Source organism: Psittacula echo (assembly GCF_963264785.1).
Source record: "Psittacula echo genome assembly, chromosome: 11".
Classification (NCBI taxonomy): domain Eukaryota; kingdom Metazoa; phylum Chordata; class Aves; order Psittaciformes; family Psittacidae; genus Psittacula; species Psittacula echo.
In genome coordinates, this window is record NC_137746.1 from 8194803 (window position 1) to 8207394 (window position 12592).

The following is a 12592-nucleotide window of genomic DNA, read 5'->3' on the forward strand; positions in this document are numbered from 1 at the left end:
AACCACCTTCTGCCCAGGTGCTATTTCATGGCCAGGGCGGTACCGTTCGGGCCCTGCGCGGCGGAGAACCCCGACAACAGCCGTGGGGGCTGCAGAGGGAGGTCCCGGTGCAGAGGCCAACGCTGGAGCCATCCTCGGCGGCCGGCGGCCGTACTAACGCCACACTACGCGCGACTCCTGGCGCGGGCGGGGCCGGCTCCGCCCCTCGGGCCCGCCCCGGACGCGGGCGGTGCTCCGCGGCCTCCTCTGCCCACCCCGCGCCGCCCCGCCCGGGTCCTGGTCAGCTTGCGCGGCCGCGGGGTGTTCTCCGGGCGGCGCGGCAGTGGCCCCTAGCGGCGGGGGGCTGCCCCGGGCTCCTGCCCGCAGCCCGGCATGGAGGAGGACGAGGGTGTCGCGGGCGGCGCGGAGCAGCGGCACCCGCGCCGCCGGGCCGGGACCGAGCGCTGTCCGAGCCCCAGCCGCCTGGACGTGAGCTCCAGCCGCTTCGACCCGCTGCTGGCGCTGTACTCGGCCAGCACGCCGCTGCCCTTCCCCGCCGCGCCCTGCTTCAACAACCTCGCCGAGTACGAGAGCTTCCAGCGCGGCCTGCTCCGCCCGCGGGGCCGCCGCTCCGCTCCCTCCCGCCGCGGCCCGCCCGCTTCCCGCTCCGCCCGCCGCGGCCCGCCCGCCGCCGACCCCGAGCGTATCCAGCGCCTCCGGAGCCTCATGGTCAACGCGGGCCACGAGCAGGAGGGGGCTGAGGGTGGGGGGACGGCCCGGCGCCGGCGGCCACCGCGCAACGTCCTCACCAGGATGCCCCGTAAGTGCGGGCAGCCACAGGGGTTCTGCGGTGTGGAAGGGCGGCGAGGGGCGGCTGCAGGCGCAGAGGTGGAGGGTGTGAAGGCGCGGGTCTCGGCCGGGTCGTGAGGCGGGAACGCTGTAGGAGCTGAGTCGTGGGGTCGAGGGGTGCGGCGGGGTCCGGGTGTGGCCGGAGGCGCGGAGCTGGGGTGGAGTTTGGGGAGTTGGGAGGTTGTGTTTTGGAGGAGGCGGTTGGGTGACAATGGATGGGGGAAGCGGCAGGGATGGAATCCGGGTGGAAAACGGTGCTTGTGTGTTAGGTGAAAGGGTGGGGAAATCGTGTGGATGTGAGGAGCGGTGAACTTCACACAAGTGCTTACTCAGAGATGGCACTCGCTATGGTGATGTGCTGCTTGGCTGTGTGGTTGATTATGCTGATCCTCTTGCTTGCAAGGAAAAAAGGATGAGATACTGCTGTGCTTTTTAAAAGTGCACTTTTTAAACTGGGAATCAGATTTGAGTCCGTTCAGCTCGTGGCTAAGTCATAACCACAGCATGAGTCTGTAGCACACTGCTATATATATCTTAGTTACTAACTGTACATCTCAGGGGCGTAAATCCAGTGCTGGCATTTCTAATACCATGATGGTAGAACAGTGGTGGGAGGCTGGAGGCAGCTGTGATGCTGAGACAAGTTTCTTCTGGAAATCTGTGGGTGCAGTCAGGACGATAGCCCCTGCACATGAAGGGGTGCAGTTCATGCGCCAACACAAGCATCAAATGGTGTTGCTATCAAATGAGATGTAGCTTTAGTGCACTTAATTAAACACATTGTGTGTTTTCGGTATCAAAGTATCTCTTCTAATCACCAGCATCACCTTAATGATGTTGCTATAAAAAGGCAAAGCCCAGAATGTTCAGTCTTCAGTGCCCAAAGCAGGACTTTGTCCTTGCTTAGACGTCAAAGCATAATGTATTCATTGCTGTAGGCGCTGCATGATGCTAATGTCACGCCAGCTTAGCATTCTGCACAAATGCAGAGGCTGTGTTGGTGTAGGACTTCCAAATGAACTGACCTTAAATACTGATTTAGCATCCTTGGGATGACTGTGATGGGATTGGGGAAAGAAAAAAACCCCAACCCAACTGTGAAAATTTACTTTACTGGTGGTCTAGCAAATAAATTACATGCTTCCATTAAGAGCACGTACTTAATAGCCACACATCTAAGGCTGGGCAGCATGGACTTTGAAGCAGACTGGCAGAACTGACATGAAAAGTGCTATTCAGCAGTCTGGAGAGCTTTAAGAATAATTTATAGTCAAAAGTGTGTGCTTTCCCTGTAAGCAGGGGGTCTGTCTGCACTGCAGATGGGCCGACATTTGAAGCTTCTAAGGTGGTGGCTGCATCTGAAAGTAACTGTGATGGGTTTGCTGCATCCCTGTAATCCCAGGTAGCTGTGACAGGTATGATGTGTTCCTTGAATTTGGTGGGTCAGAAGTGTAAAATGGAGCTAACATTTTGCCTGTCACGATACATGATTTTAGATGTAGCTAAAAAGTTGATAAGGAAGCTGCTTGAGCAGCTGTTGGATCAGTTGCCTGTGTTGGATCAGTTCAGGGGAAGCTATTCCTAATTAACTTTGCATTTACCAAAGGGATGGAGAACTCATGTGCAGGCAGTTAATGCAGAGCAGTTAGAAAGGCCTTTGGTAGTGCTCTGGGTTATTTCAGCTGTTCTCATTTGCTTTGCTCTTATTGCTTGGGTTTGGTTTTGTTTTTTAATCCTGCCTCTTAAAGCCTTGCCCTGAGGACAGGGACTTGAACTTAACCAGAGTTTGGATCTTTATTTTCTCCCTTCTGGGGTACTCACCCTCTGCCTTGCAGTAGTTTTTTAGCTATTCTTTAGAATCCTGATATTAAGCGTGTGCTTATTGTATACAAATAGGGATTGTATTTTGAGTACAAAACCAACTTGGTACATCCTTCCTTGTGGATTGAAAACCTATTAATACTGGTACATAACAGCATCAGTAGCCACAGGCAACTCTAGCTGTGTGCAGAGCCTGGTCACCCCACGCTTTGATGCTTGCAGAAGAGCAAAAATGAATTCATTTCATTGCTGGTTTTATTGTTTTGCAAGAAGTGGATGTCAGATTGTTTAAAGGGTTTTGGATTCTGTGTTCTGCCTTTTTGATCAGATGAAGTTGAAGGTTTGTCTTAGTGAAGCTGCAAGGGCAAGTGGGAAGAGTGTGTATTGTCTAGGTTTGGTAGAGCCGTAGTGTTCTCCACCAGGTCTAATGGGGTGCTGAGAGTCGAAGGCATAGTTGGAAATACAGACAGTATGTGGGTTTTCACAAGAAGTTGTAGATAAAGTTCCTATATAAAGGGAACATTGGAATTTAAAATCTGAACCTGATACGATGCTGTAAATTCTCAGACTTTGTTAGAAAGAAAGAGTGTTCTCTGATTAAGAGCATCAATCTGATGATATGATGGTGTCACCTGTGGTTCCTGCAAATCCAGAACATCAGTTCCTCATCAGTTTGGCTGAAGGAAACAGAGAGACTTGTGGAAAGGCCCCCATAGGCAGAGCTGGGAGGTACTGGGGCAGCTTATGCTCTGTGTGAAAGCAGTTTTCTCCAGCTACCCAACTGGAGAGGGCTGGCAAGATGACAGTGGATCTCAAAAGATAAATGTCATTAGGTTAATTCTGAGGCAACTGCTTTAGCTTTCCCTGCTGTGTCTAAGAATTACCATGCAGGCAAACACCACAGATCGGCTGTCATATGACAACACTTTACACTCACAGGATGTATCTTCTAGTGTGCAAATCCAGTCTTGAATGCATGGTCGCTAAATCACAAGGCGAGAGATCATCTCTGACTCAGATGATTTATTAATATGAAGAACCATGTGAGATTTTTAGACCAGTATTTTCCCCTGACTCTCAGAAGGAATTGTACAGCAACCCTGGGGCTGTGTTTGCACAAGCAAATGAGTAGCTATAATTTAGCACTGGAATGGCTTTGCCATGGTGTAGGTGGAAGTTGTAAAGTAAATAATATCTACCCCTCTAGGTAATTTACACTTGCAAAGATTTTGTAGTGTGCAGATAAGGCGTGTATGTATCAGGTAAGCTGTATGTTTTACTGAGCCCATTGTGCCTCAAAGGGGCCTACAAGAAATCTGGAGGGGAACTTCTTACAGGGCATGTAGCGACAGGACAAGGGGGAATTGCTTTAAACTGAGAAAGAGGAGATTGAGATTGGATATTAGGGGGGGAAAAAATCACTGAGGGTGCTGAGGCGCTGGCACATGTTGCGTAGAGATGCTATGGCTGCCCCATCCCTGGCAGTGTTCAAGGCCAGCTTGGATAGGGCTTTGACCAAGCTGCCCTAGTGGAAGGTGTCCCTGCCCGTGGCAGGGGGTTCAACTGGATGAGCTTAAAGGTCCTTTCCAACCCAAACCAGTCTGGGATTAGTGTTCTGTGGGTTAGCTGGTTTCATTGATGGCTGTTGCTTAGAGTAATTTGATTTCCTTGCCAAAGACTTGTACATCTTTGAAGAGTGTTCTGCTGCCTGCTGAAAGTTCAACTGAAACAATACGTTTTCATCAATTTAAACAGATCCAATTTAGTTGAAGACCTTCGAGTCAGTCATTGCTTCAGAAATCTTGTAAAGAAAAGGAACACACCTGATACAATAGTTTATTCAGTAATGTGACTAAGCTGAGGTAGCCTTAACTAGGCATTGTCTTTTCTTCATAACTCACTCTGCCTTTGTGAATGTTCTTTTCTCCCTGAACCACTTTTATTTAAGGTTAGCATTACCTTGTATGTTTCTGAAATGTAGCAGAAAGATTTTTTCGGACGAGGCTGTTTTGGCTGTGGGTTATGTAAAGGGAAACCTTCATATTTTTCAAAGTCTTTGCTGTCCCCACTGTAAGAAGAGTCTAAAAGAAGATGGTCTAGTAATGACAACTGCAGTGCATTACAGTGCTCCAGGGCTTCTCTTTTCTTTTGGTGTGAAGAAGAGTGTTATGCCAAGATCTGCTGTACTTCTGCTACTCTATGAATGTAGGAATATACATAATATATTCCTACATACATTTTTAGACATATATATATGTATGTATTTTGTTGAAAACCTGTGATGTTCTCTTTCTGGTTTAGTCCATGAAGGCAGCCCACTGGGGGAACTTCATCGCTGTGTTCGAGATGGTGTAAGAATCAATGTCCATATCCGCACTTTCAAAGGGCTTCGTGGAGTCTGCACAGGGTTTTTGGTTGCATTTGACAAGTTCTGGAATATGGTAATTACTGCTCAATTTAATTATTGTCTCCTTGATTTATAACTGCTATATTGAAAACTTGAAATTTGCAATAGGTTTAAGCAAACTACACTGTGAGAGGATTCATGTGGTATTGTGGTTCATAAAACTAATTTGCTCTGGCACTGAGTGCTGGGTTATAGATGAAAGTGGTGCCTGTTGTTGGATTGGTACGTCTGAGAGGTGCATAGCCATCTTAGAGAGGTTTTAGGTGAGAGAGGAGCTTTGAAGAGTTCCCAACATCTTCAAAGGTTTTGTGCAAGAACTCAAGAAGGTGGAATATGAGGAATATAAGAAGCTTCCAAAGCTTTCTCTGCAAAACCTAATCTTCTTATAGTTGTAGCCACTTCTCTGTTTTCTTTCACTAACATGTCATTGGGATGTCAGTGACAAAAGTTTTTCCTTGTGTTCCACCTCATGAAGATTTTAAAGTCAGCGATGGAAAAGCAGCTATTAAATATTTGTGAGCATGGACCTGTGAAAAGTTTGGAAGTGGGGAGTGGAGGGGGATTTTGCAGGTTCACAAAGACTTTGCAAGTAATGCAGGACAGATGCCAGGCTTTGCTGGTGCTTTTATACCTCACTACAACTTGGATGATTAAGAAACCAGCTTCAAAGCACAGCTTGTTCCGGGGATGGATTTCTCTTAGATAGAATGTAATTTCATAGCGCTGTGACACAAAGCTGGTCCAAAGCTGCTTCATGTTTTCTTTTAATCGTGACCTTTCTGTTTCTTTTATCTTCTTCTAGGCCCTGACAGATGTAGATGAGACATACAGGAAACCAGTGATGGGCAAAGCTTTCTATGCAGAGCCTCAGCTCTCACTAACCCGGGTAGGTAGGCATCTCCAGTTCTCATTTGGCTTTTTTTCAAAGCAGTAAAAGGGGAGCATTGATTGGAAAATTGTGTTTATATTTCAATACTTCACCTCCTTTTATTACAGGTGACTGCAAAAATGACTTGAAGTAGTTTTCAGATCAGAACAAAGCAGTTTTCTGACATTTTTGAAAGTAATTTGGTCATAGTTCAGTGTTATAGAAGTTTTACTTTGGAGTTGCTAATATCAGGTCACAGTTGCTACCACTGTGTAGTGCAACATGGTGACATTCTATAAGTTCACTCTGGGTTTTGATTTGTTCAGTGCATTCTGTTGCACCTATGATTGATCTGGTTCCCAACTGTCCTGTGCACATTTGGCAGTGCATAACTTCGATACCCATGTTCATGGAGTGACAGTTTTTGTCTCCAGCCAATGAAACAGTACATATGTGTGGTCACTTGAACTTCTAGTCTAGGTACTGTGAAGCCCAAGATTTGGGACGTTGCTCCAAAGCAAGGCGCTCTCTAGGATCCAGCTGCGAAAATGATGTTTATGAAGTTGAGAACTGAAGAGATGATAGATGAAATTCTGAACAATGAAGGAGGAAAAAAAGATGTGTCAGGGCTGTGCCTGTTGAATGGCAGAGCTCTGGGCCTTTCGAACATCAGAGAAGTGTCACAAAAACACTTAAACAGTTTCATTGTGAGCAATTTACTTTCAAACTCCTGCCATTTCAATCTGTTTTCTGATAGATCCCACCCTTCCTTTTTTAAAGATTAGTTAAAAATAATCAAGTTGCCATTGTTCCTTCAGTGCACTCTCACAGGGATTGGTTTTCCATCCTGTTGCTGGGAAAGGGACAGACTAACCAAGAATCTTTTTCATTTGTCTGTATTTCATAAAAGTTTGCCTGCTGCCAGAGTAAAAGCAGTTTCTTTTCCAGTTTCAGCACATGTATCCTTAGATTAATGAGCTCATACAGTGCTCTGGATCTGCTGCTCTAGCTTTTATTATTTTTCTATTGTTTGCAGCCTGCTCATGTCCCAGAATACCCGCATGGCATCATTTAGTTTGTTTTGGGGAACACAAAAGGTCTGTCATGGGGCAGCTTGGTAACTGGCTGTCGGTCTGGACCAAAGTTAAATGCAAACACATCAATATTGCTTCCCAAATTAAATTCCTTAGTGCTCTCATGAAGGCACTCATGTGCATGCAGCGAATGCATTCACCTTATGTCACTGGTGGACTTTGGCAAGAAAACATAGTCTTTATTGCTGGTAAAGATTTCTCACTAATTATTGCATTGTGAGCTCTGATTTGGGATTGTAGATGCAAATATCACATAGTAATGCTGAACAAGCACCTCTTGTTTTATGAATGTGGTCATATACACAAATGCTCTTTTACAGCTGTTTAACAGGCTCAAGCTGCAGGATTCCTCAGTAAAGGGAGCTGACTCAAAGACTGTCTCAGAGGAGCTAGCCCTGACAAATGACTCTCAGATGCTGGGGTCGAAAGCTGGATCAGGACGAGGGAGAGCAGAAGATGAGCGTGAGAGGCAAAAACGCTTGGGCAGAGCTGGAGAAAAGAAGATGCCAGGTGACAGTTCACATCTGGCTGCCAGAGGTGAAGCTGATGTGGGCAGCGGGACTGCCCACACAGAGGGTGCCAGTGCTGGTGGTACCCGTACAAAAAGCCAGTCACGGAGGAAAAAGCGGCCCAAAGTGGATTATCAGCAGGTGTTCACACGTCACATAAACCAGATCTTTATTCGAGGAGAGAATGTCCTGCTTGTCCATTTAGCACATTGACTTGGTTGAGCCTTTGTCAGTGTATTTATTTGATAGCATGAATTGCCGCTGCAACTCGCATCGCTATTTAGCGTTCTCATTAAGTCTGATGGTACTGTGACTGGTTTCCCATTGCCATAACAAGATAGGGGAAATAATTCTAACTGGAGCATCCTGAGCTTGATGCCAAAGCAGCCTCCTTAGATCTCTGTTGGGGATTTCTGTTGCTGACATGGTCAGAAATGTTGTTTCTGTGAGATGGGCACAGGTCCTACTGCTCCTTAAAAAGAAGCTAAACAGAGAGGGTTGGAAGAGAATATTGGTGTACTCAGCTACAGGAGCTAATTGTGGCCCACGTTTAAGGAGCTTAAGGTTTTTATTTGCATATTCTGAGTAATCTCAAAAGAAGGTTACTAATGAAACTGATAGTTTATCTGCTGCTGTTACATGGATGTTCTCTTTTCCAGACGTAATTCTGACAGTCATTTTGGAAGTATGAAAAGGTGGAGTGACGTACTCCTGGTGGCTATTAGCTGCTTCTTCAGTTAGCTCTCTAATGCCCTGTATGATAGAAAGCCTCTCAATTGAAAACTGCTCTTTTTCTCTGAATAATGGAAGGACATTAATTTGTTTTTACAATATCAAAGCTTGGGCTTCTGTTTGTAATGCTGTGCTTTAGCCCTGTGTCACCAGCAAGCAGCTAATGTAGCTGATCCACGGGCCTCCGTATTTGGAGTTTCTCTGTAAATGTTGTGGCTGCAGATGGCAAATTGTACTTTCATATTTCACCCATTTGCTACTTGGTGTAATAGTGAAGTTTGCAAAGATACCATTTTTCTTCTCAGACTTAAGTGTTTGTGCTGATCACAACTGTACTGTATCTAAGCGCCTTTCAAGTTCCCTCTATTGAACTTAGAGCTGCTGTGTCTCCAGCAGTTCTTATGGAGGAGAAATCTTCATGAGTCTTTCCTATCCATGTGAATGATGTATCATCTAGTTCCAGTTAAACTGAGCTTTGGAGATGTGCTTACTAATGTTTTGAAGTATGAAAGTCAAAGTCAGCTTATCATATAACTGCTTTCCAAGAGAGCTACACGTAGAAGTTTGAGGGTAAATGAAGCTGTTACATTATCTAGTCTATTCCCTTAGTTGTGGAAGGACAGAAGATTTCATACTGCTACTCCTGTATTCATCTCAGCTGCCTTACGCTTTGTGTTTAAGATGAAGTCGGGAAATTGCTTTATAGTAGGGCTTGTATTGCATTAGAGGTCGTAAGTCTTCAAACTGGGTGACATGGACTCTCAGTGACATGTATTTCTGTTGCTGCAATTGCAACATGCTGCTTGCTTGTCATTAGGGGTATGTCTGGGGGTTGGGTGGATTACAGAAATCGTTTAGCAGGAGTTTGTGGACACACAAAGCAGCTGGATGCCTCTGGGGGAGCCTGAAATTTTTATGGCAACATTTCAGATTACATGAGCCACTGAGCTGCAGACCCAAGTTCAGCCTGGGACAGAAGTGCCTCAGAATAAAACATACTGTTGGCAAATCAGTTTCATCAAGGGGGGTAAGGAAAGAATATCTACAGTTTCTTATTATACATAACTTTATTGGTGTCATCCCTTCCTGCTATGATCTGAGACTGGGCACTGAAAAGATTCTTCTCTTGAAGGTTCTTGTTTCCTTTCCTTTAGTGCTGTTCTTGGTTGTGTTTTCATGTGGTCTGCGGTTCTTTTCCCTACCTCCTTGTCTTGTCAGTATTTTATCTCTTCAGGGCATTCTAATCCTGGTTTAGGAAGACTGTTCTTGTATTCACCCCAGTTGTCCTGCGTTTCTGAACCTTTCCTGGTTGGCTTTCTGTGTGGTTGCCAACTAACCAGAACGCTCACAAATTATTAGAAATGTGAAGCTAGAACAAGGGGCTTATTTCTGCTCCTGACTTCTCCGCAGCTTTTGTGGCAAGTGAATGCTTGTCTTCATTATGGTTTTGGTTGTGGGTTGCTTTTTCCCCTCTGCTTTCTGACTGGTGTGTTTTTCTTTCAGTTTGGGATGACCTCTGCCTTTTCCATTCATGCCAAAGGCTACTGGTTTTGACCTCTCCTCTTTCCTTCATGCTTGACCAAAGGGTGTCAGATCTGCACTCAGGCCTATGTACTATGACTTCCAATTGAATTCTTGCTCTTCTTTACCTCATATTCTTAATTCTCATGGTTTGCCCAGTTTATACCACCTTGTGTTTCCTTTCAGCAGAACCTTTTCTCTGAAACCTTGGAGGTGTTTGTTGCTTCACATCTACAAGTTTCTCTTCTTACATTTTATGAAAAGTGCTGGTGCTTGGACTTGAGTTGGTGCCTTGATTTTTGTACCATCACTGGCACCTTCTTCCAAAATCATCACCTCAGTCAACAAACCTGGTTAAGAACTATCCAGTTTGTCTACTTCTTTTGCTCTACCTCATTATTAAACTGTTCCTCCTCTGTTCCCATGGTTGTCTCATCTGTGGAGTTAGTTAAAAGTCTCTTTTCCAATTTAGAGTTAATGGCTTATTTGGTAGTTCTTTGTTTCCTCCTTCCTGATCCACCTCTTACTATTTCCAAGCTGCTTCCTAAATACAGCCTCTTCGGCAACTTCAGATCTTCCAAAATGTCTTCCTTTTCCCTCCTTTTTCTGACATTGTATCTTTTTAAAGTCTAATATCAAAGTGCTAGTTTATGAATTTTCTCTTTCAAGCATAACGTTTGTGATTTAGTCTCTTTCAAGCATCATGATCGTGACTAAGGAAGCGATCCTGTACGTGTGTCACTTGTGTGTTTAATTCTTCAGCTGAAGTTGCTCTTTAAATAAAATTGAATGTGATGTTCCGAAATGAAGTCTTCTACCTCACTGAAGCATTCATGTAAGTCTGCTTATGAAAAAAGGAATCAACCCTTGGAAACAAACCAGCTTTGGTTTTATTTATTTATTGTTTCTGGTTATTTATTTCCACGTTTTTCTTCTTCCAAACTCAGCATAAAATCCAGGTTCAAAAAGCTATCTGCTTCTAGCAATTCCTCTCTTGCGGCAGCATCACAGAGATGGTGTGCGCATACACACCTCAGGTCATTGTGCTAAAGAATGAAGAGTAGGAGCAGGAGGTTGTCTTAAGAAAGAACAAGCTGTGTGAGAGTGAAAAAGCTTTGGACCAAGTATAAGGACCTCAGGAAAGGATCCCGGTTCTGCTTGCAACCTACCCCGTGTTTTAGGACATTGTTCAGCCTGGTCATAGGTGGTGCCACAGGTCCATCTCATGGTGTCATCATGTATCTTTCCATTGCCAACACAGTTCAGTAGAGAGCCAAGTCTCATGGTTACGTTAAGAGTGATTTTATTTGTATGGTGATATAATCCTAGGGATTGCAGATGGTGTGAAAGGGGTTTTCGTGGAACCCCAGCATAAAACCTTGCTGTGCCATGAGGTTGCAGGGAACTGGTAGGGAAAATCAGGCTGAGAGCTGCTGTGTTAGTCATGGTTATGGGTATCTTGGCTGGGATAATTTCTTGGAGAAATCTTTTGCACAGGTACTTCATTTTTACTGAACACTTCTTAAACAGGGCTGTGGCAGTAGAATAGAGAAGGTCAAAGGAGAAGCAGCTTGTAAAAGGTGTGGGTTTAGTCGCATCTCTCCACTGACTTCTCCAGCTTGTTAATTGCCTGGAAGTTGTTTGGGGTTGTTTTCTGCTTAGTGACAGGTATTTGGCATGTCCTCACCAGGTGATTACTTGAAGTAGCCAGTGAGAACTGTTTTCCATCTGCTTCTTGTCCTTCAGTTTCTGGATCTGCTGTTTCTGATGCAGCTTTCCCTTCTGCATCATTTGGAAGCAGGGCAAGGTCTCTCAGCAGGAGTGGGCTTGACTGCCCACTGGCTTTTTTTTCCCCTTTATAATAAGAAATACTATACCCTGTCTAGTTTTGCGTCCAGATCGCCTTTAGCTGTTCTTGGTTTTCATACTGTTCTCTGCAGACTTCTGGAATTATTTGTTCAGAAGAATTGTATATCTTGGGTTGATTGAAGTAGACTGATTTGGGGGTTTTTAATATTTTTACTTACTTTCCTTACTAGTTTGCTTAGTTTGCTGTTGCAGTCACCCGCTTGCACCTGCAAATCACTGTGAACATTGAAATGTCCAGAAAAAAGCAGCAGAGAAGAAAGATGTCTAATTTTTGTTGAAGGTGACATCCTGCCCAACACGCTGTCCACACTTAACTGTTTCTATTGCTTGCTAGCACTGACCTAAGTGGGACGGATGGAAACAATGATTTCATCCAGAATCTTGAAAGAAAATGGAAAGGCAGCAGGGACAGCAAACTGAAAACTCAGTTTCTGAAGATGTGTATCCCCAGGTAAATTTCTTGCCTTTGATTAAACAGGTCAGAATGATAATGACCATCTTAAATTGCAAGCTCTGCAACTGGATAAAGTTGGAAGGCACAGTGCTGCACCCTTTCAGAGGCAGTGCAGCAACAGTAGCAGTAATGCTGATTCCTACAGCCAGGCAAGCTGTTTCCTTAGAAGCCGTTGATTTCTATGCTAGTGTGTCCCTCAGAGCATAACTGCAAAATACTGCAGATTAATAAATTAATGTTTAAAATTAATGATTAAAATTAATGCTTTTTCTCCTGCCTTCATTGCAAAGTGTAAAACATAAATGCTGAAATGCGCATCTTCTGCATCCTAGAACTGTTTCAGTTCATGCTTTTGCTTTTTGACATTGGCTTAAAAATTTGAAGCTTATACCGTAGCAATCCTAAGACACTCTTTGTTGTTACAGAATGTATGGAATTCTTTCTGAAATTATGATATTACAAACCAAAAATACCCATTCCCCTGGATAT

General features: G+C 44.7%; 1 protein-coding gene across 1 annotated transcript; it reads left to right on the plus strand.

Moving 5' to 3' along the window:
• Positions 1–372: 372 nt before the first annotated feature.
• LSM11 (LSM11, U7 small nuclear RNA associated) lies at positions 373–7788 on the plus strand (the record flags this gene model as incomplete). Its single annotated transcript, XM_080627040.1, has 4 exons — positions 373–799; positions 4951–5090; positions 5859–5942; positions 7339–7788. The coding sequence occupies 4 exons, from the start codon at positions 373–375 to the stop codon at positions 7738–7740; spliced, it is 1053 nt and encodes a 350-aa protein (XP_080483166.1). The 3' UTR covers positions 7741–7788.
• Positions 7789–12592: the final 4804 nt, after the last annotated feature.